Source organism: Panthera pardus, unplaced genomic scaffold, assembly GCF_024362965.1.
Source record: "Panthera pardus isolate Hobbes unplaced genomic scaffold, ASM2436296v1 HiC_scaffold_20, whole genome shotgun sequence".
NCBI classification, from domain to species: Eukaryota; Metazoa; Chordata; class Mammalia; order Carnivora; family Felidae; genus Panthera; species Panthera pardus.
In genome coordinates, this window is record NW_026526766.1 from 73020792 (window position 1) to 73044904 (window position 24113).

Sequence of the window (24113 nt, forward strand, 5' to 3'; positions counted from 1 at the left end):
CCCCTGCCTCAGGCAGCATCTCAACTTGTTTTTACAAGGTCACAATCCCTTATACAAAACCCTTGGAGCCAGATGTGCTTCCGAATCCGGATCTTTTCCTATTTTAGGACAATGATATGGCATATTTACGGATATATTAAGTAACTCTCCCAGTGGGATCTGACGCAGCACCCTGGGATTAAATGCTTTAATATTCTGCAGTTGATTATACCAAAAAGAAGAAACAGGATAGGGCCAGGTAAATTTTGGTGCCAAATTTAATGAAAAGAAATTTTGTCTTCAGAGTGCAGGGATTTTGGAATTGTGGATAAGGGTTGTGAACTATTTTCTTATTTTCTTTTTAGCATATATCAGATGGTTAGAAATACTGAATGGGACCACTTCCCGGTATTAGCTAACCTCAGACTTAGTAGGAACTCCAAGATCTAGCTATTGTTTCAAATATAAAGTAGTTCATACACTTCTCATCAAGCAGGTCACATCCAGCGTTGTTATTCCCGGAATCCACAGGGTTCTGTGAAGAGCAGTTGGATTTGGGGGCACCTGGATGGCTCAGTCGGTTAAACATCCAGCTTCCACTCAGGTCATGATCTTGTGGTTCGTGAGTTCAAGCCCCGCACGGGGCTCTTGCTGCTGTCGGCGCAGAGCCCGCTTTGGATCCTCTGTCTCCCTTTCTCTCTGCCCCTCCCCTGGCCCCTCCCCTGCTCTCTCTCAAAAATAAATAAAACATGAAACAAAAAATGAGTGAAATGAAGAGTTGATCCCAGCTACCATTAATGTGACATGTCAGAGCTGCAGCTGGAACTCGAACTCGGGGCCTCCACGTCCTGGCCCTGTGCCTCCCTTCCCCTGCTTTCCCCGGCAGACTGCGCATGAGCTCTTGGCCAGCCTCCCCGCCTCAGTCCCCAAGCGGAGAACAGTCTCCAGCTGAAGGATGAGGAATAACAGGCCTCCCACATGTGCCTCACGGAACTGAGATCGGACGGTTCTCTGTCCACCTGCGCTGTGAAGGAAGCATCTCATCTTTCCCTCCCCCAGACGTTCAGCCCCGTCGGGGTGGGTGGTGGAAATGAGCCCTCAGAAAGTCCTTGGGTCAGTTAGTCCAAGCACATTGAGTCCTCACACTTATTCTGAAGCCTTCCTCCAGGTAAGTCCTGCCAGGAGGACAGTGCCAAGTTGCTGGCTGGAGGCTGTTTGTACCAGGAAAGTCCAAGGAGTTCCCGGGAAAGTCTCCAAGGCCTTCTCCGAGTGCCAGGAGAGACGCTCCTGGGCCAGGGCCCCTTCTGCTCTTAGGATGGTCCGCTGATAACACTGGCAAAGGGACCCTTTCGGAGGGTCGAGGTCGGGAAACCGGATGCCTGCCTCCTCTCTGCGTCTGCAGGCATCACCTCTGCTCCTCCTGGGGCCCCACGGTCTCTCACTTTTCTCTGTGGCCCCTCTCCCTCATCTGTGGTACAATCTGTATCCGTGTTGTTTCCCTTCTTTTGCGGGAGTTTATTTTTTAACTCTTTCTGTAGTAAGTGTTCAATGCAGAAAAACCTAGAAACTCACATGAATGTAATAATCCTGACACTTAGGAATCTTCTAGGGGCTCTGCCTGAATCGTGTACCGATCCTGACGACAGCTCTGTGGGGATCGATGCTATTACTGTATCATTTCCGTTACACGGATGAAGGCACAAGGCACGGAAAAATTAAGTCACTTGCCCAAAGTTGCCAGGAAAAGAAGTGGCAGCCTGGGATTTGAACCAGCAGCCTGGTGTCGGGAGTCCACACCCTTAACTGCCGCGACCACCACGCCTCTTTATAAGGATTTCAAATGTGATTTTTAAAACTAATTATTATAAAGATATGTGATCCTCGATGAACTGTTTTGTAGCCTTTCTCTCACTTATCTTTCTACATCACAAAATACTCTTCTAAACCTTTTCTTCAGAATGAAAGTAGTCTTGTTTTTGATTGTAAAAGCAATAAAGGAAATAGATTTATGTGTCTCCTTGTACATGCACTGTCTCTGCAAGGACACACAAGATGCTGGTAATAGGCAGACATGGATGAGAGGGAGCCGGTTTATCCTATAAACTTTTAAACGTCCAACCCTTGATCTTGGCTCAGGTCATTATCTCACGGTTGTGAGATCAAGCCCTGCATTGAGCCCTGGGCCAGGCTGAATATGGAGCTGTTTAAGATTCTCTCTCTCCCTCCCTCTCCCTTTGCCCCGCCCTTCAAAAAAAATAATAAAACTGATTTATCCTCATTGCAAAAACAAAAACAAAAACAACATAGGAAGGCATAAAGCAGAAAATAAATTCATCTTTAAACTCAATACCCAGAGATGACACCGATACATTAAAAAAAATTTTTTTTAATGTTTATTTTTGAGAGAGAGACAGAGCACAAGTGGTGGAAGGGGCAGAGAGAGAGAGAGAGAAACACAGGATCCAAAGCAGGCTCCAGGCTCTGAGCTGTCAGGCCAGAGCCCGACGCCGGGCTTGAACTCACGAACCGCGAGACCATGAGCTGAGCCGAAGTCAGACGCTCAACCAACTGAGCCACCCAAGCGTCCCTACACCGGTACATTTTTACTCCATTTCTCCCAGACCTTTATCTATGAATGTACAGACACGTACAGATTTATTTTTACCCAAATGGGACGATGCTGTGTGGTGCTGTTTTGTTACCTGTGTTTTTCAGTTAGGGCAAATCATGGACAGCATTGCATGTAGCCTCATTTCAAATGTCCTCATGGTTGTTAGTTATGTGAAGTTGACCAGTTTCCACAAGATTATTTCTGAATGAACTGAGAGAGCCAGTGTCTGGGCAAGACAGTGCTGGCTGCCACCAATTCCCATCACCCCAAAGCTGGGCTCTGCACTTTGTTGTGTTCAGACCCTGGGGAGATAACCGCTGAGAAAGGATCCCACTTTCCTTCTGTTTGTGATGTTTAACTGATGTCATTTATTCCATAGGTCCAGACTCTTCCTACCTGCCCCCGTCCCTCGCCTTCAGGCCCACCACCACCGGGACACCACTGAAAGCAGTGGTGGCCAGGGCTCTGGCCGGAAGAACCAGTCCACATGTCCGAAGACCCGAGTTGCCACGTGGGTTCTGCCACATGCTGTGTGCTCCTTGGCAAGTCATTTTTCTTCTCTGCAGAACGGAGGTAATATACTCCACACTGCCTGTCTCACAGTGTTATGTCATTGGAAGACTCAGGTGAAATTATGATTGTGAAAGTAGTATATGAAATATAGAGCACATACGTCTCAGTATTTGAGAAAATGAGGGAATCCTGGATTCCGGGATGTATTACAATTCTTCACGGAAGTACTGGTTACTAGAGTGTGTTTGGCTTATGGAGAATCAGCAAGCTATGAACGTAAGGCATCTGAAATTATTTATGATTGCTATGCTTGAATTAAAAGTTAAAAAAATATATATAGTGGCTTGGAGGGGCAACTGGGTGGCTCAGTTGGTTAAGCGACCCACTCTTGATTTCGGCTCAGGTCACGATCTCGCAGTGCGTGAGATTGAGCCCCGTGTGGGGCTCTTCACTGACAGTGAGGGGCCTGCTTGGGATCCTCTCTCTCTCTCTCTCTCTCTCTCTCTCTCTCTCTGTCTCTCTCTCTCTGCCCTTACAGTGAGGGGCCTGCTTGGGATCCTCTCTCTCTCTCTCTGTCTCTCTCTCTCTGCCCTTCCCCCACTCTCTATAGCTCAAAATAAATAAATGCATATTTTTTTAAGTTAAAAATATATATAGCGGCTTAAAAAGAATGAAGTTTCATTCTCTTTCATGTCACAGCCTAGCTGGTCAGGCTGGTGGAACAGCTCAGCATTTCAGGGTTATTCGGGGCTCCTTCTCTCCTGCTGTTCTGTCACCTTGTCCTCATCTGAATAGCTGAAGCTGTCCCTGGCGGTCTGCATTGCAGCGAGTGGCAACCCCAGACAAACACGTTCTTTTGGAGCTAATAAGGTAGAAGTTACACACATCACTTCCACTCAGAGTCCACGGACAAGAACTTGTTCTCACGGCCATGCTAGTGGGGGACGTAGGCTTCGGAGGGCAGCCCGTGCTAAGAGGTGCCCACTCCAGGAAACATTAGCGGACTGCTGCATTTTTCAGGATGAAGCTTTTCTTTACTCATTCTGTTTTCAAAAGGCTATCCAGAAATAGTGAAGCTCCTTTTTCACCAAGAGACCTGAGTTCTATACTTGTAATTCCTATGTCAAAATCAAGGCCGTTTCAGACTGAAAACATGTCTCTCGATACCAGTGTTGAAAACATTAAATTTCTGCCAGGAAGTATTTCTTCAATGACGGTAAAACTCAGAACTCTTGGGGAATTTTCTTTAATAATCATTGTTCAAGAAGATAGTGATACTGGGGACTTGATACTTTTGTAATACCGATGATATCTAGTGTATCGTAATACTTTAATAGCTGGTAGCTATTTTATTTTTTAATGTTTATTTTGAGGGGGGTTGTGCAGAGAGGGAGAGGGAGAGAGAGAATCCCAAACAGGCTCCAAGCTATCAGTGCAGAGCCCGCTGTGGGACTCAGTCTCACAAACTGAGAGATCATGACCTGAGCCCAAATCAAGAGTCGGATGCTTAGTCAACTGAGCCGTCTAGGTGCCTCTATTTTATTTTATTTTTAAATTTTTATTTATTTAAGTAATCTCTATACCCCACATGGGGCTCAAACTCATGACCCTGAGATCAAGAGTCACAGGCTCTTCCAACTGAGCCAGCCAGGCGCCCCAGCTGGTAGCTATTTTTAAAAAACAATACTTTGAATACAAATTGGGACATAAATTATATACATCCTAGATGCACTCAAATTGTATCTTTTCCAGATCATTTTAAAACTTTCGGTAAAAATAGGGGCACCTGGGTGGCTCAGTCGGTGAAGCGTCCAGCTTCGGCTCAGGTCCTGATCTCCCGGTTCGTGGGTTCGAGCCCCGTGTTGGGTTCTGTGTTGACAGCTCAGAGCCTGGAGCCTGCTTTAGATTCTGTGTCTCCCCGTTTCTCTCCCCCTTTCGTGCTCATGCTCTGTCTCTCTCAAAAATAAATAAACATTAAAAAAAATTAAACTTTCAGTAAAAATAAAGATCATCTTGTAAGATAATTTCAGCCACCAAAAAAAAAAAATCTTTTAATAATCATGACTCGTTTTTCCTGAAATAAATATATTTTCAAAGATTTTTTAGTTAAAGTTTATTTGTTTGTTTGTTTAGAGAGTGGGAGAGAGTGAATCCCAAGCTTTGTCAGTGCAGAGCCTGACAAGGGGCTCTGATTCATGAACCATGAGATGATTACTTGAGGCAAAACCAGGAGTCAGATGCTGAACCACCTGAGCCATCCAGGTGCCTCTAAAGATTTTTTAAAATTTTTTTAATGTTTTTTTTTTTTAACTTATTTTTTAGAGAGTGCAAGCGGGGGAGGGGTAGAGAGAGAGGCAGGTAGAGGATCAGAAGCAGGCTCTGTGCTGAGAGCAGTGAGCCCAATGTGGGGCTCGAACTCATGAACCGTGAGATCATGACCTGAGCCGAAATCGGACACTCAACCAACTGAGCCATCCAGGCTCCCCAAAGATATTTTATTTGTAAATAATCTCTATATCAAATGTGGGGCTCAAACTCACAACCTTGAGATCAAGGTTCACACGTTCTACCGACTGAGACAGCCAGGCGCCCCTCGGAAATAAATATATTTAACTTACATAAGCAAATATATAAATTTCTTTACATTTTAAATATATAATTGGTCAGATTCCAAGGGATTATCCGCTTTTCTGGAAAAAAAGGTCAACTGTCTTTGGAAAATTTCTTTGCATGATTTTACAGGAGCAGCCTCTAAAATGAAGTGTTCAGTGAATGTCCAAAGAACAAATGAATGCATTGTCGTAGTGTGCATCAGCTGAGAGTACCTGAGTAGGGCACTTGAGACTAAAAACTCCTACACAAACATTTGCGTTTATTTTATTTTTTTTAATTTTTTTTTTTAACGTTTATTTATTTTTGAGACAGAGAGAGACAGAGCATGAACGGGGGAGGGGCAGAGAGAGAGGGGGACACAGAATCGGAAGCAGGCTCCAGGCTCTGAGCCATCGGCCCAGAGCCCGACACGGGGCTCGAACTCACGGACTGTGAGATCGTGACCTGAGCTGAAGTCGGACGCTTAACCGACTGAGCCACCCAGGCACCCCCATTTGCGTTTATTAATCTGCTTTCCACTTAAAATGCACAGATAAGAATTTTTTAAGATGAGCAAATGTGTAGAGCTCAGGGAAACAATTTTTTTTTGCTAGTAGAACTCCGCTAATTCATCAGAGGCCTACGGTTCCCTCACATGGACATCCCCTCTGGTCCTCTTCCCTGGGACCCCCTCCCAACCCACTCCCTTAGACTTCCTGACTTACCGCCCATCTTCTTCCCCGAAGAAAGGGTTAGCTGTAGCACTACAAGTTCAGGATGTGCTAGGACCGTCCCCGAGACACCTGTGTATGGTTTCTGGGCACCTGGCCAGGAGGGTCTCCTCGGAGCCAAAAAAGTTAGTAACTGGTCTAGAAAATACACACACAGTGTCATAGTCTACGAATTTCTAAAATGAACTTTGTGACATCACGCAATGACAAAGGAGTGGGAAGGAAAGTATTCTGGCTTTGAGTTGGGCAGACCCTGGCTCAGATCTCTGTTCTTCTCTTTCCTCTCTCCGTGTGTAACCTCGGGCAAAGGACTGAATGTTCCCGGGCCTCAGCTTCCTCATCTGCGACACGGGAATAACACGATTTGTGGCGAGAATAAACGTATCCAGACGGCTGTGGGTGCTCAGTGAAATAGCTTCCTCTCCCGCTATCCCTTTGTCCTTCCAGACCTCAAAGATCCGTAACTTAAGGAGTCGAAGGGAAGCCACAAAAGGACTAAAGGTTTAGAAATAAGATCTAAGGAGAATGGGTGAAGGAATGGTAAATGTTTTCTGAGGAGAGGAGAGTGTTCAGTCCAGACAGAGAGCAATAATTAACTATGGTTATCCTTTATAAGCGCCCGCTACCTTGCTTGGCATTTAATATAGTTTTGTTCAGTCCTCAGAACAGCACTGTCAGGAACGTGGGATTATTTGCTCCACATTATTGGTGAGGAAACTGCTATTTTATACACCCAAGTGCACCCAGCTAAATGGAGAAGTGGAGAGTCAAACTCAGGACTGACACTTTGCACTAGCTTAAGATCGTCCCATGGGGAAGCTGGCCCCAAAGAGGAACAGGAGGGAGACAAGGAAGATGGCTGTCATCTCTTGGTATCAGGGACAGGCAGGGGCCAGGGAAGACAAGTACAAAGGCTTTCTTTGGTTGGGACTCATCAGAAAGGGAATCCCCAGGCCTCTGTTGCCTTATGTGTGGACTCGCCTGATGGCAAGAGGGACTCTATCCTCCGTGAAGGAAATGGGCTTGTGAGCACCAGGCTGGGGACTGATGTCTTGGGGGCCACACAGGCTGACCTGAGCACTGTGCCCCTCCTCACCCAGGAGGACTCACTAGATAGCACACGGTTGAGTCCATCCCTCTGTTTTCTCTATGTTCTGTTGTTGTAAACTCCCATTTGGCTCACGCTGGCCATCCCCAAGAGTTTATACAAAACTAACTAAAAATATTAAAATGTACAAATGAAATTTGTTGTAGCCTTAATCTTGGAACCTCTCCATTTTCTTTCTTTCTTTTTTTTAATGTTTATTTTTGAGAGAGAGAGAGAGAGCACGAGTGGGGAAGGGGCACAGAGGGTAACACATCAAGGCAGGCTCCAGGCTCTGAGCTGTCAGCACAGAGCCCGATTCAGGGCTCGAACCCCCGAACTGAGATCATGACCTGAGCCACTCGGGCGCCCAGAACCTCCCCATTTTCTTATGCACAGAACAGGTTTGACAATTAGGATTCTGGGCAAGGCCCTTGGGCTGTTGGCCTTTCCAAGCCACCTGGGGTCTAATTTTCATGCCATCTCAGCACCGGTCTAGGACATGCCTCCTTCTACTCTGCGGCTCCTCTGAGTAGAAGCCAAGACTTCTTTCTTGCCCTAACTTTGGTTCTTCACCTTGCTGAGCAGCAGTGACTGGAGCTTAATCTCATATCTACAATCCATTTCCACTATGCAGCTGTGCTGTCCTTCCCCATCTGGGTCACCATGAGGCTGCCAGAACGGTGTGCCTCCCCCCTGCATCTTCTTCTCTCGTGGAGACACGGAACAGGCCAGTTCGACAGACTCAACCCTGTGTTCTGACTCACAGAGGCCTATCACTCTTACACATGCAGGGCACCATTTGGAGCCATAAACTTGGTTTTTGAAGAGCGGTTCCAAAAGGTCACTGAAAACTGTGTTTGGATTTCACCTCGATGGAGAACTTTATGTTTAGTTCATGTTTCTAAACTGCACCTGGACTTAAACTGGCTTCTAACCCTGATATGCCTTCTGAGTGGAACTAAGCAGAGAACCCTGGTCCCACATCACTGCCCACCCCCGACCCCCGCAAGATCACAGGGAAGAACAAAGCCACACTGAGAAAGGACAGGCCACGGTTTGAAAGTGAATGTCTCTTGGCCTCAGAATGCTGCCACTTCCCGCAGTGCCAGCCCTTGGCTGTAGTCCACTCTCAGCAGGTGAATTCCTCGGCTGAAACTCGCACACAGCAAGGAGACGGTGTCGCCAACAGCCAGGGAAGTCAAAGGTCCTGATCCATCCAGGGACAAGGTGAACAGGCAGGCTGGGGGAGGAAGAGGGAACCAGCAGCTTAGGCCAAGAGCGCAGCGTCATGGAACGCGAGGTCTCTGAGAAAAACGCGGGTAAGTAAAGCGCGCGCTACCTGCATGGAACCGTATAAGAGCAGCCCCCGCGCAGCAGCGGGGAAGTCAACCCGGGGTCAACCGCACGGCTTCAACTACAGAGAACGGCACATGGACCAAACAAGATGTGTATCACTTAGAAGCACGTTCAGACAGTTGGGGCCTCACCTGCAAGGACATGTTAACACATTGCCCTCAATTACCACCTGCCCAGAGAGCAAGGCAGGGGCCAGGGCAGAGGAGGACAGATAAGGACACTGATCTCCAGCTGCTGGCCTCTGGGGTCTTGCTCCCTTCAGGACAAAGGAAATTGGGACCCGAAGGCCAGTCTGAGGGCCTCCAGCTGACACAGTCTCCCCCCCGTCTCCATCTTGGAGGCCGTAGGGGCACACCTGGTGGGCAGGGCAGCACTTTCAGACCTTGTTCTCCCCGGACACGGAATCCCAAAACAGCTGCACTGGGCAGCTCCGGGTGGGGCACAGCTGGGCTGTCCTCCCTTTGGGAGTTTGGCCCATGTGACCACTAGACATGATCTCACATCTTTTCTCCGAGGGGGCTCCCTGTCCTCCCCTCCCAGGAGCTAAGTTTCTGGAAGATTACCGTAAGGGGGATTTGTCGTGAGGTTTGCTAGGTTAATACCGTTCCCTGTGTCTGACAGAACCCTGTGTCCAGGACAAGAGAGTATGGGGGCACCTGGGTGGCTCAGTCAGGCGAATGTCCGGCTCTTGATTTTGGCTCAGGTCATGATCTTACTGTTCGGGAGATCGAGCCCGCGTCAGGCTCTGGGCTGACAGCATGGAGCCTGCTCGGGATTCTCTCTCTCCCTCTCTCTCTCTGCCCCTCCCCAACTTGTGCACACTCACTCGCGTGTGCTCTCTCTCCCTCTCTGAAAAATACGTGAACTTCAAAAAAAAAAAAAATAGCACGGAGGCAGTGGGGTACTAGGAAGGCAGCTTTCTGGAAGGAAAGAACCCACCACCATCACTCACAGCATTTGCCAGTTTTTGGGGTGTAAATACTCCCGCTATGACCGTATTAAACGTTCCTAAATATTTAGCAATCAGCCAGCAGGAGTGGAGTCTGACACACCACTTCACCGTGTTCCCTAAAACATCTTTCTCTCTGGTGCTCTGAAGTGTCATGACCTTGCTGCGACCTCAGACCTTAGCTGCAGCATCGAAACAGGCAGAGACTTGTTTTTCTGAGACTGTCTTACTTTCTGAGACTATCTTACTCTACCACACCCCCACCAAGAGCTGAGACTCTCATTTTAGTCCTTGAGAAAGGAATTTTATTTTATTTTTTTTTAAGTATTTTTTTTTTATGTTTATTTATTTTTGAGACAGAGAGAGACAGAGCATGAACAGGGGAGGGGCAGAGAGAGAGGGAGAAACAGAATCTGAAACAGGCTCCAGGCTCTGAGCGGTCAGCACAGAGCCGGACGCGGGGCTCGAACTCGCAGACCGCGAAATCATGACCTGAGCCGAAGTCGGACGCTTAGCCGACCAAGCCACCCAGGCTTCCGAGAAAGGAATTTTAAAGTGGCCATCCTTGTTCTCCTTTCCAGACATTTTGAGCATCACACGTTAAAACCTGGTGAAGAACTTCAGATAGAAAGAATACTAAGAGCCAAATATAGTTGATCTCTCAGGAACTGGTCTATACAACATGGTACCAGGGCTCATGTGGTGATGGCTTCTAGCCAGAGGCTGAACAGAATCCTGGTCCTCCCGTAACCACTCGGGGCCTGGATAGTGGTAGGACACAAGTGGCTTTGTATTTGCTGAGCAATGGAAAGAGTTTCAAGGAAGCTTTTAGGACGCCACGAAGCTTTGAGAAACACCAACAGCAGGCTCCTTACCTCCAGTATCTTGGTTCCAAATCTTCACTTTGCAGTCATGTGATGAGGTGGCAACTGTAGGCATCAAGGCTAACGCTCTTGGTAGAAAGACACAGGATGTGACAGTCTGGAAATGCCCCTTGTATTCACATATTCTATTCCGCGTCTGCCGTAGGTCCCACAACTGCAGAGTAATGACATAGGCCAGCTCATACATGCATACCTTCCAGCTGCATACGTGCTTCAGTCACTGATTTCCATCTCCCCGCCTGCTCATGAGCCACCCATTCCTTCCACCTACCTACTCGCATGGCCACCCCTCATCTTCACATCCCATCCACACACCGAATCATCTGTCTAGCAGTTATTTTAAACATCAGTTATCTCCAACAACCCTGGGTAAGGGTGTGCCAGGAGAGTTGTTCCTTCCACAACAACTAGGGAAGTGAAAGCTCCACGCCCTACAGCATGATGGGACAGTATGGGGTTGCCTACTGTCTTTTTTAAAGTTTTAATTTATTGGGGCGCTTGGATGGCTCAGTCGGTTAAGTGGCGACTCCAGCTCAGGTCATGATCTCGCGGTTTGTGGGTTTGAGCCCCGTGTCAGGCTCTGTGCTGACAGCTCAGAGCCTGGAGCCTGCTTTCAGTTCTGTGTCTCCCTCTCTCTTTGCCCCTCCCCTGCTTGCTCTGTGTCTCTTTCTCTCAAAAATAATAAACGTTAAAAAAATTTTTTAATAAAAAAAATTAAAGCTTTTAATTTATTTAAGTAATCTCTACACTCCATGTGGGGCTCAAACTCATGACCTGAGATCAAGAATCACATGCTCTTCCAACAGAGCCAGCGAGGCACCTGGGGTTGCCTACAGCTCAAGAGCTGCCTTCTATCAGCCTCTTGGCCCCTGGGGGTCCTGTGGAGACCGCAGAGTCAGGAGCACCCTTCTCGTAAGTACACGTAGGCGCAGACTTTCTGATTTATTGTCTACGTGCTGAACCTCGGTGTATGAAGATGAGACTCCACAGCAAAGGAGGTGCTGCCAACCCCACTCTCGCTGATATGACTCAGACCAGCCAGAGAACAACGTGCAGGGAGGAGAGCCAACTGAATTGTGTGCAAAAAAGCATAAAATCACCGGACTCCGTGTAATTGAGGAGAATAACATTCAGAGGGGAGAGTGATCTGAATTGTGTCCGAAAAACAATGAAATCACAGGACGCCATGTCAATTGTAGGAGGTGGAAATGTTTAGCTTGGCGAAGAGATGCTACGTCAATAGCCTGGGATTCAACACCTCAACCTACCACTTGCTAGAGGTGTAGTCATGGGGCACCTGGCCGGCCCAGTCGGTAGAGGTGTGGTCTTGTGCAAGAGATTTCAACCTGCCATGCCTCTATTTCCTCATCTGTAAAATGGGGGTTATTATAGCATTTAACTCATGAGGTTGTTTAAAGGATTAAATGAGATAATGCATGTAATGTGCTCAGGCCAGTGTCTGGCATGTAATGTCTGAAAAAATGGGGGCTGTAATTGTTTTATTCGGACTAGATGCCCCTTTAACCCATATTCTACAATTAGGAATCCAAGGTACTTTGGAGGAGCCGAGGCAATCTAACCCAAAATTAACTGCAAGGAAAGATATATGCGTGAGGGATGGGGTGGGCCCTCAACCAACACTGGGGCTTCAAGCTTCCTGAAGAGCTTGAGGCTCCTTTCCTGTGACCACAAGTACAATGGGAATACCCTTGGCTCTTCAAATAATCCCTCCCCTTTCTAAGCCCTGCTGGGAGTAGGGACATTAGCAAGTAGGGACATTAGAAGGTTCTGTGTTTAGCACCTTTCTATCTTGACTCTCATCCCATCCCTCTTTCTGCTACCGATTCAGAGAGCCCAAGGCTAATGGAGGTTTCTTGAAAGAAGCTTCTGGAAGAATTTTAATTCTTGAAAGAAGCTTCTCACTTACAGTATGCACTTGGAATAGGTCTGAGCCATTAGTAGAGCCTGCCTGTGTAGCCAGTATAGACATGAGGTCAGAGTAAGTAATTTGCTCAGCAACCAGACACCTGGACCCCCACAATCTCTTACCGTGGCTTCACAGCCTTCCCCTCCAAAGCCGTTGCTGCAGGAGATACATTTGTGTCCATCCTCACTGACCTCGCAGTAGGTCTGAATATGCTGCTTTGTGGGAAATATATGCGCTACCTGCAGCCCCCGACTGTCCCATAATCTGAAAGGAATTACAGCAGGAAATAAATCCGTGGTAAATTTGTCTGAAATACCAACTACCATAAGTCTCGGCTCTTGGCTGCTTCGGGCAGTCACGTTTGTCATGATTCACCTAAAAACAGGAGTATGAACCAGATCAAGCTTGGAGACTCCAAAGCTGCCAGGAAATAACCAATTTGAAAGACATCTGAGCTCTTTCTATTTTGAGATCCAGTTAATAGGAATTTAGACCAAGCATCTTAATTGTACAAGTTAATTTGTTAATCTGGCCCTTTGGGATACTGCTTTCAATGGAGAAGAGGATATTTCTGTGCCTGTGATTTAAAAAAAAAAAAAAATCTTTTTTTAAGATACTTATTATGATCCAGAAGAGCAGTCACCATTCTAGAATCAGATACAAAAGATTTACAGGTCTTGGCCTACCTGGGCCATGGGGTCCATGGGGGAGTTTTTTATTCGATCTCTCATCTCATTTTACCTCATTCCTGCTATTTTCTAAGTAGAATGAATCTCTTCTGAGATCCAAAGTTCCCAGTCATACTTTCTGCTCAAGAACGATTTACTTCTTGACTCCCCTGGTAGGGATTCCAACCCCATTTCCCTAGACAAGGCTTCACCCGGGGGCTGGCACCCAGCGGTGGCAAGTGGAGCCGGGCAGCTCGAAGTGGGGGACAAGCTTAACGTGAGCTCAACCTGAGTATGTCCTGAGCTTAATGTGAATACATTCACACATCGGGTGAGGGGTGGGGGGGGGGGGGGGCAGACAGAATCAGCTGCTTCAGAACCATCCAGGACAGGGGCTTTTTCCTGGCCCGACTTCCTGGCTTCCAACCTCTAACAGACCCCAGCCCCAGAGAAGGGCAGAAGCAGAAGCAGAAGGGCAGAAGGCTCTGGAAAGGCACAGCGATGTGGAGAGCGGAGGGGGAAGGGAGTCACATCGGCACGGGAACCACAAACCTTCACCAGAAACCCTTTCCCAGCTGCTCAGTCAGCCCACCTGATGGTTTTATCTTCAGAAGTCTGTAGTATATATGGTTCCTGGGGGACCCAGCACAAGTGAGTGACCTGGGAAAAGCAAAATTTTCAAAACTTCTCCATACCGAATCATTCCTCTACTGTAATTCCTGTAAACTGTGCTTGGGGCGACTGGGTGACTCAGTCCTTTGAGCATCTAACTTTGGCTCAGGTCATGATCTTGCAGTTTGTCAGTTCAAGCCCCGCATCGGGCTCACTGTCGTCAGTACTGAAGCTGTCGGCGCAGAGCCCGCTTCGTATCCTCTGTCCCCTCTCTTTCTGTCTCTCCCCTAATTTGTGATCTCTCTCTCACTCTCTCAAAAATAAATAAACATTAAAAAAAAAAAATCTGCTAAATAACACCTCTGCCCTACTTCTCAAGGATGCTGACTAGTACATTTGACTTGGAGGGGTTCTATGTTTTGCAGACACCCATTAGTCATGCTCCACTGGCAAACCCCGGATGAGCAGGAGCAATGGTAGCAGCTCTAGGCCAGTCGTGAGTACCCAAATGCATGCAGGCGCCCAAACACGCGGTAGAGAGTTGCCGGCGAGTGGCCGCTAAGGCGAGCAGCCCCCGTTCTACCTTCTATGTTCTACGGTGGGACCATGAAACCCTAGTCTAAGGCCTCACAGGGTTCAGAAAGAGTGTTCTTTCTCTTCATCCCTTGTAGCCCCCTGCTGGACAGGCATGAAACCATTTTCAAAACAACCCAAGGGGACAGGATTTTCTTCCAGCAACCTCCACAAATGTGGAGGGCATAAGGCAAGCATACCTTGCCATGGATAGTTGTCTTCGAAATTGGAAAAGATGACTATGACTGACATTTGATGACCACTACAGGAACATCTACCATGTCAGGTCACAGGATTCTCCCCATTTTATACATGAAGACATATTCTAATTGACTGTCTTGGGGTAACACAGCTTAAAAGTGATGGATGTTGGGGCACCTGGCTGGTTCAATCAGTACAACATGTGATTCTTGATCGCGGGGTTGTGAGTTTGAGCCCCATGTCAGGTGTAGAGATTACTTTAAAAAAAAAAAAGTGATGGATCCATGATGTGAACCCAGGTATGACTGACCTCAAAGACTGTGGAGTTTACATACCAGTCTGCTACCAGAAAACGCTGGTCTTCATAAACACAGCAAATTATACATAAAGCAAAGGGTCCCGCTTATTTCTCTGCACAATGTTACATGTACAGAACACACAACAAGCATAAGTTGTGAGATCCTGGAGGACGAGGACTGTGTCCTGGGCCGCTAACCCTGCTCCTAGCACAGAAGGTAAGGAGTAACTATATTTTGAGGGAATAAATGAGGACACCACTTAAAATTCTGATATAAACTACACAGAAGATCTCAAGAGAGCATCCAATCTGATAACCCTGAGAGGCCGAGTTCGAGGTAAGCAGTAATGAGGACCCACACCTCTACTGCCTGGCCATGGATCTTCTGATCTCTCTCTCCAGGTTCTCTGCCTCACCCCATGCTCCCTCCTGCTGTCCTGCTCTGTTCCAAGTTTGAGTTCCTACCAGGTTCCTGGAGATGGAAGCTGTCTCTGCACACTGGCCGGTCCCAATGTCCCACAGAAGCAGGGTGTTGTCCCGAGAGCCAGTACACAGCTGTGAAGAGTCTGGGGAAACGAGGCAAAGGTGGGTCCGTGAGATGGGCCCGGCACGGGGCTTTTCAGAAAGCACAACGGCGCTGGGAAGAGATCTGTTTTACTTCACCTGGACTCACGGCCAATCCAGTGACCACCATGGCGTGGCCAGAGAACTGCTGCCTTGGTTGCGAGGGGCCGTGCAAGTCCCACATCATGACCATCCTGTCACGAGAGGCGCTGAAGAACTGGCTCGATCTGTGCACACAGGCTATCTGCTCGAGAGAAAAAAATGCTCCGGTGTGCTGGTCTGATTGGACTTTAAATTGGGAAACAGGGCGGGGCGCCTGGGTGGCTCAGGTGGTTAAACCTCCCTCTCTTATTTTTGGCTCAGGTCATGATCTCCCAGTTTGAGAGTTCGAGCTCCAGGTCGGGCTCTGCGCTGACAGTGCAGAGCCTGCTTGGGATTCTCCCTCTCTCCCTCTCCTTCTGCCCCTCCCCACCTCTCTCTCCCTTTATCTCTCAAACTAAATAAATGAACTTAAAAAACTGTTTTTATGGGAAACAGGGGGATGAGGGTGTTAGGGCCTGAGGCTCTTGCATGCACGGCCCTTGGCACGTCAACACCATACTCTGTGCCGCGTGAATTGTTGGCTGTTGCCCAGTTTCATTCTGGCAGAGTTTCCATCCCGATTCCGATATTTAGTTCATTTAGGGGGATTCCAGAGAGGCAGTTGTAGAAATTGGCCTTCTCTATCATTTCTGCTGCAAGCTCACTCTACCCTGTAATGCTTTCTTAACAAATTAACATATTTTTTAATTTTTGTAACGTTTATTTCTTTTGAGAGAGAGCCACAGAGTGCAAGCAGGGGAGGAGCAGACCGAGAGGAAGACACAGAATCCGAAGCAGGCTCCAGGTTCTGAGCTGTCAGCACAGAGAGGACACGGGGCTTGAACTCACAAACCACGAGATCATGACCTGAGCCGAAGTTGGATGCTTAACTGACTGAACCACCCAGGAGCCCCAACAAAATTAATTTTTATTTAACCATTGTTGGCTTTTTAAAAAATTTCCCAACTAGACTGGAAGGTTCCTGTCATTTTTCTGGCTACAGTGAACACACAGGCAGCCTTCAGTACATGCCTCTGTGGAGTTAGGACAGTCAGGGGAGTTATTCTGAGCTGTTCTCTGCTTACCACCTGAGCTATTGAGGGCTTGGTGACAAAATAAAAATCGTGTCTAATAGGCCTGCAACAATGGCTGAGTGAACGGTCTGCTCTGTTTTTCCTCGAGAAAGGGTTCACAGCATCCAATGAAGCCCTTGCGTTTTCCTTAAGACTGAATACTCAATCACCCTTATTACACAGAGCTCTTGGATACTCCTTTGTTCAGTTCCAAATTCCCTCCACGAGGATAACCCTTTGCTAAGTACCTTAGTGATTTCTCGTTCGTGTCCTCTGAAACGTCTCACCACACTTCCGGTTTTCCAGTCGTAGGCCACGGCTGTCTGCAGAGGGTCATCACAGTCACCAGAGTCTTTGTAATATTTCAATTTTAAGTGAATTTTTATTTAACTGAAACAACAAGCCATCACTTCATTCCCCACCTAATTTCACCCTCTCTGTCGAGCCTTGGGGCTTTATTGTTGCCTCCCTCCTCATGTGCCCCTACACAGTTTCTTTCCTTTCCTCCTGACCAACCTCTAGGACCATGGGTCACTCCTTGGAGCCTTACTGATGGGTTCAGAGGATACTCCCCAAGGGGAACTGACTCAGGTTGAGATTCTGGTTGTAGATGCTGAAGTACAATTCTACATGGGATTATAGTCTTTCCCCCTACTTGTATCGTACTTTTATTTTAGTGTATTTAAAAAAATTTCTCGTGGCTCAGTCATTAAGCCTCTGACTTCGGCTCAGGCCATGGTCTCATGGTTTGTGAGTTCAAGTCCCACATCAGGGGAACTCGAGCCCTGCTTCGGGTGAGTGCCGCCTCTCTCTCTCTCCAACCCTCCCCCCTCCTTGCCTCTCCTGGGGATTCTCTCTCTCTCTCTGCCCCCCACCCCGCCCTGCTCACTTACACCTCTTTAAAAAAATTTTTTTTTAAATTTGCCATCTTAAAAAAAATCACCATCTTAATAATTTTAAGGTGTGTAGTTCAGTACTGTTAAGTATATTCACACTGTTGAAAAACAGATCACTCGGAAACCAATTTGACAATAAATTTCATATATTGAGAAAAAAAAAAGAAAAATAGATCACTCTTTTTTTTCCCTAATTTCAAAAAAAACCCATAATCCCATCTGCCAGAGAGAATCATTATGAAAACTTTCTTTGTATCCTTTTTCCAGGTGTATACTTTAATATTTTGTTGTAAGCATTTCTCCTCCTGAGCAGGAGACTCCCTGTTTAGCATCCTCTGGCCTGGTCTCCGGTAGTTCATTGCTAGAGAGTTAAGGAGCATGTCAGCACTGGACCTGGTTAAATCCCAGTTTCTTCATTTGTAAAACAGAGAGGCTAACCCTTCCCTACCTACCTTGAACACGTGAAGATCATATAGATAAAATTTGATACATCTAAGATGATACTGACTTTAAGACGAAATGCTGCCAATTAAATTATGATTACCATGCTTTATCAACAGTTTTTATTGTATTTATTTTTATTTATTTTTAAGTAGGCTCCATGTCCAATGTGGGGCTTGAACTCACGACCCTGAGATCAAGAGGTGTACACTCTATGGACTGAGCCAGTCAGACGCCCCTATCATCAATGTTTAGATGCGTACTGATTTCCAAGGTGCTAAAGTAAAAAAACATGAGCGTCTTAGAATCTGTGAAATACAATGTGAAAATGAGAGGAATTAAAAGAATCACTTTTGCTACCAATGTCCTGGCTGTGAGTGCTGTGATAGATCCAGATGTGGGGGGGTGGGGGGCCTTCCTGATCCAAAGTGACAGTGGGAGGAAGGGCAAGAGCACAGAAGGGTGAGATCATGACACACACCAGGGTAGAGATTTTGACAAAAGAACTGCATGAAAGAGACTGGAAGTCTTTTGGCGATGAGTAACTCCTGCGTCTGTGTGTGGGTATGAAAATGGATTGGTTGGAATAACACTCTGCATTTATAAAAAGCACGTGGGTGGTCTGGCACATCACCAAAGATCTTACCACCCGATCCTCACCACTGTCCTGGGAGGCTGGCGTTATCATCCCCATTTCATGGATACGGAGACTGAGGCTCAAGGCCAGTACACGACTTGCCCAGAGAACAGGAAGAGTCAGAGCAGGGACTTACACCCAGTCTTCCTAAGTCTAAAGCCCATGGTTTTACACTACTCAACACGGCTTCCAGAAACGCGAAACCAGCGCCCCCTTCTCAAATAGCTTCCCACGTCCTCAAGAAGCTGGGTCCCTGTCAAGCACACAAACCCCACCTTATCTTTTCCTCCAGAGACACACAGGTCTGAGCTCAGAGCAGCAACGACAGACACAGTATCCACGTGGGCTGGGCTATACTCCTGACAAGCTTTAGTTTGAATTCTCTCTTCTAGAATTCCATCGGGCCTGCTAAAGAGAGGACGGCAAATGAGAGGCCCACCGGTATGGAGTGCAGCGGGGCCAGGGGAAGAGGAGGTGGGCTACGGGAGAGGCTGAGGAGAAACCTGGAAGAGGGGTACAGAAAGGAGACCCACGGCCATTGCCAGAAACGGGATTATTATCACTGAGCACGTTCAGAACGACTGAAGGACTGGAATCCGATAAAGGGGAATCCTGAAGCCAAGAAACCAGGAGTCTCTGCTCACCCTGGAGATTATTCCCAAAGCTGCAGGGCCCCTCTCTGTGTGGCTGTGGACACTAGCTAATCAGCTGTTTCTCATCCACAAGAAAACAGACCCAACTGACTGTTCCGGGAAGGTCATCAATAATCGCTCTGGGCCTTCTCTTTCTTTAGTGGAGAATTAAAAAAAATTTTTTTAAACATTTCATTTTTAAGTAATCTCTACACCCAACAACCTCGAGATCAAGTCACATGCTCTACCGACTAAGGTAGCCAGGCGCCCCTTTAGGGAAGTTTAATGCACGTGATAAAACACGGGATCCCCGTCTGCGTAGGACTGCCGTACCTGTACTTGTAAGTGCTATGTTTGAGTTTGCTTTGCAGTTTCCCCATCACTGCACAGGATCTACACAAAACCTTGCAGGGAGGAGACCAGGGCAGCAGCATCCCTTGTGGCTGCTGGAAGATGTGTCCCCTGCTGAGTAAAAAGAACACGTACTGTTAATTTTGTTAGACATGATAATGGTAGGATGCTTATGTCAACATAAATACTTCTTTTTTTAAAAGACGAATTCATTGTGCTCATTCGCTTTTCCTCCTCTCCCTGCCCCCTCTTCAGGCTCTGGGAACGCACCCTCCGGTAGAGCTTTAGCAGCTCAGCGAAAACAAAAACAAAAGTAATTAAAAAAAATTTTTTTTTTAATGTTTTTATTTATTTTTGAGAGGGAGAGACAGAATGCGAGGTGGGGCAGAGGGAAGGAGCAGAGAGAGAGACACACACAGAATCCAAAGCAGGCTCCAGGCTCTGAGCTGTCAGCACAGAGCCCAAAGTGGGGCTCAAACCCACAAACCGTGAGATCATGACCTGAGCCAAAGTCAGATACCTAACCGACTGAGCCACCCAGGATCCCCAAAAACAAAACGAATTTTAAAAATACAAAGAGGTTTCTCAACAAGTTAAATGTAGAATTGCCGTATGACCCAACAATTCTACCCCTGGGAAGGTAGCCAAAATAATTGAAAATAGGTGTTCAAACAAAAATTTATACATGAATGTTCATGGCAGCACTGTTTCCAATAGCCAAGAGGTGAAAACAACCCAAATGTCCAGCAATGGATGAATGAATAAACAAAATGTGGTATGTCCATACAATGACTATTACTCAGCCAGAAAAAGGAATAATATATTGACACATATGATAACCTGGATGAACCTTGAAAACATCACACTAAGCAAAAGAAGCTAGGCATAAAAGGCTACATATTATATGATTCCATTCATATGAAACATCCCTCATCAGAATCTACATAGACAGAAAGCAGATTAGTGGTTGCCAAGAGCTGGGACGATGGGGGAATAGGGAATGGCTACTTTAACAAGTACAGAGTTTCCTTTATGGATAATGAAAATGTTCTGGAACTAGAAGGTGGTGATGGTTGCATAACATTGTCTGTATACTAAGCAATAACAAATTTTATGTTATGCATATTCTACCACAATAAATACTAGGAGTGTGTATTTGAAAATAAAAAATAATTTTCACCAGTGAAGTTTCTCGAAAAGAGCCTTAGTTATTCTAAAAGGTTATAACCTTCCTAGGGTGTCTGTTTTTTTAATAATTTCACATGGGGCAGCTGGGTGGCTCAGTCTCTCAGTCTCTCTGCCCCTCCCCTGCTTGTACTCTGTCTCTCTCTCTCTCTGTCTCTCTGTCAAGTATAAATTAAAAAATAATGGGGCGCCTGGGTGGCTCAGTCGGTTGAGCGTCCGACTTCGGCTCAGGTCACGATCTCACGATCCGGGAGTTCGAGCCCCGCGTCGGGCTCTGGGCTGATGGCTCAGAGCCTGGAGCCTGCTTCCAATTCTGTGTCTCCCTCTCTCTCTGCCCCTCCCCCGTTCATGCTCTGTCTCTCTCTGTCTCAAAAATAAATAAACGTTAAAAAAAAAAATAAAAAAATAATAATAATTTCACATGACACTTCTCAAAATTAGTGTGCCAGGTCACAGGTAAGAATGAGATACTAGGGACATCTGGCTAGCTCAGTTGGTAGAGTATGCAACTTTTTAAAAAATTAATTCATTTATTTATTTTGAGAGAGAGGGAGGGGCAGAGAGAGGGAAAGAGACAGAATCCCAAGCAGGCTTCTCACTGTCAGCACAAAGCCCCATGCGGGGCTCAAACTCACGAACGAACCGTGAGATCGTGACCTGAGCTGACTGACTAAAACCTGGCTAAAACCGACTAAGCCTCCCAGGTGCCCTGGTAGAGTATGCAACTCTTGATCTCAGGGTCATGAGTTCAAGTCCCATGATGGGTGTGGAGCCTACTAAAAAAAAAAAAAAAGAAAACAATGAGATGTGAGAGCTAATGACACTAAGTGAGACAATATAGGTAATGACCTAGACCAGCAGTTCTTAAAGTATGATCTGAGGACCGGTGGGGATTCCTGAGACCCTTTCAAGGAGTCTGTATGGTCCTCCTTTTTCCAACCACATCTCTGTGTGAAGCTTGATTTTCTTCTTATACTACAACCCCAGTAACGTTGCAATGGATTGAATGCAGAAGCAGATACAAGAACCCAACTGCCTTATGTGGAAGACAAACATGAACAAGAATTGCAAAAATGTAAAACAATGCCACTCTTGTTGGTCTCATGGGTCTCATGGGCATGACTGGCCCAGCTCTAGGAAGAATGGTCTACAGGAAGAAAAGCAACTAAAATTCACCAAGTATTCTCAGTCATACCATTAAAAAACACTGTTCCAGGGGCACCTGGGTGGCTCACTGGTTAAACGTCTGACTTCAGCTCAGGTCATGATCTCATGATTTGAGCCCCACGTCAGGCTCTGTGCTGACAGCTCAGAGCCCGGAGCCTGCTTGAGATTCTATCTCCCTCTCTCTCTGCCCCTCGTCCGATTGTGTGTTTTCTCTCTTTCTCTCTGTCTCTCTCTCCCTCAAAAATAAATAAATAAATAAATAAACAAACAAACAAATAAATAAATAAATGTTAAAAAGAAAGAAAAAAAAACAGGGCACTTGGGTTAAGCATCTGACTTCAGCTCAGATCATGATCTCATGGTCCATGAGTTCGAGCACAATGTCAGGCTCTGTGCTGACAGCTAGGAGCCCGGAGTCTGGTTCAGATTCTGTGTCTTCCTCTGTCTCTGCCCCTCCCCCCCCCAAAAATAAATAAACATTAAACAATTAAAAAAAAAAAAAAGTTTTCCAGAAGAATTTCAGCTTACACTTTGAGAAACTGCCAGCACTGACCTCCTGACAATATGGGTAGCCAGTACAGAAGCATAGTGCAGTGAAAAGAACACAGTGCGTGCCAACAAGAGCCCTGGCTCCAGCCCCAACCCTGCCTCATCCTACTGTGTGCCCTTGGGTTCCTCCATTTCCTGCTCTGCACCTCGGCTTCCCTATCTGTAAATGAGGATACCAGATTAAATAATTTTTAGTAGACTGTGTACTCCATAAGAGGAAGGAGTCTCTCATATTCATCTTTGTACCTCAAGTGGCTTGCACAGTATGGCAAAAACATTTCTTGTTAAGTAGCGAATTTAAGGTCCCTTCTAGTTCAGACATCCTAGGATTCTCTATAACGGGCACAGGATATGCTGACAGAAAAAATTCCAGGATAATTTTCAAAACTCTGGGATGTTGTATTGCTTACAGGTAGATAGAGGTCACAGGGCTTCCAATCTGCCAGCGTAGCCCATTTTTCAACATTATCATCAAACTGAGGACAGATGCCATCCATAGATTCTAGGTCACCAAAAACAGCAAATGCTATAAATGGATTGGCTTTGCTTAAAACTGATTGGATTCTTAGCCGATAGCATCTGGAGAGCCACATTTCCCATGTGAAGAGCATTCACAGGACATTCTAAGCAAAAGATAACTTTTAGAATGACTTACCCCCAAACCAGTAGGATTTTCTGGGTGAGCTGCCGTATTCAATGCTTTGTAACATTTATCCTTTGGAAAATAGTGCAGGCAGCCACTTCCTAATCTCTGTAATTACTGAAAAGACGCTTAAATTAATCTCTTCTCTAAGCATGTTTGTTTGCACTGAAAGGAGATTCACAAGGTAAATAAAGACTTTGTTTAATTAAAGAGATTGTTAAGTGTAGTTTTCCCACACAAAGAAAGAGATATCTTACAAAATTCCAAGATCATATAACCGGCACATTTCTAAAATTTAGGGAAAGTATACCAAAATGTTAATTATGTATCTATTTTAATTAGTTAATTAATGAATTAAAGTTAGTTCTATACCCAATGTGGGGATTGAACTCACCACCTCAAGATCGAGAGTCACATGCTCTACTAACTGAGCCAGCCAGGTGCCTGGGTAGATCTATTTTTAAATATACAAAGTAGGAGGGTGCCTGGCTGGCTCAGTCAATGGAACATGTGACTCTTGATCTTGGGTCATGAGTTCAAGCCCTGCTTTGGGTGTGGAGCCTATTGGAAGGAAGGAAGGAAGGGAGGAAGATACAAAGTAGGGGTGGAGAGGCACCTGGCTAGTTCAGTGGGTAGAGTACACAACTCTTGAGCTTGGGGTTATGAGTTTGAGCCCCACATTGAGTGTAGGGATTACTTAAAAATAAATTTTTTTGATAAATAAATAAATGAATAAACATACAAAGTAGGATATTTTATTTTTAAATTTTTTTTTTAATGTTTATTTATTTTTGAGATGAGAGAGACAGAGCATGAATGGGGGAGGGTCAGAGAGAGGGAGACACAGAATCCGAAACAGGCTCCAGGCTCTGAGCCGTCAGCACAGAGCCCGATGCGGGGCTCGAACTCACAG

At 46.2% G+C, this 24113-nt stretch overlaps 1 protein-coding gene and 1 long non-coding RNA gene across 9 annotated transcripts in view; one reads left to right on the plus strand and one right to left on the minus strand.

Moving 5' to 3' along the window:
- LOC128778635 (uncharacterized) overlaps positions 1-15651 on the plus strand; it is a 27158-nt gene extending 11507 nt beyond the window's left edge. The window contains exons 2-3 of the long non-coding RNA XR_008424317.1: positions 2970-3163; positions 15384-15651. This is a non-coding gene — a long non-coding RNA (uncharacterized LOC128778635). The remainder of the gene's footprint in view (positions 1-2969; positions 3164-15383) is intronic.
- Positions 6214-24113, minus strand: part of WDR31 (WD repeat domain 31) — a 23020-nt gene continuing 5120 nt past the window's right edge. For 2 of the 8 annotated variants that reach the window (XM_019454129.2, XM_019454128.2), the window contains exons 2-11: positions 23213-23308; positions 19639-19770; positions 18949-19081; positions 16948-17022; positions 15645-15789; positions 15447-15547; positions 13890-13957; positions 12752-12893; positions 10694-10856; positions 6214-8817 (exon numbers count right to left, since the gene is read on the minus strand). In XM_019454129.2, the coding sequence (XP_019309674.2) occupies positions 8525-8817; positions 10694-10856; positions 12752-12893; positions 13890-13957; positions 15447-15547; positions 15645-15789; positions 16948-17022; positions 18949-19081; positions 19639-19739 (1221 nt within the window). In that variant the 5' untranslated portion in view covers positions 19740-19770; positions 23213-23308 and the 3' untranslated portion in view covers positions 6214-8524. The remainder of the gene's footprint in view (positions 8818-10693; positions 10857-12751; positions 12894-13889; positions 13958-15446; positions 15548-15644; positions 15790-16947; positions 17023-18948; positions 19082-19638; positions 19771-23212; positions 23309-24113) is intronic. The other 6 variants (XM_019454133.2, XM_019454130.2, XM_019454136.2 and 3 more) reach the window with 6 other exon arrangements.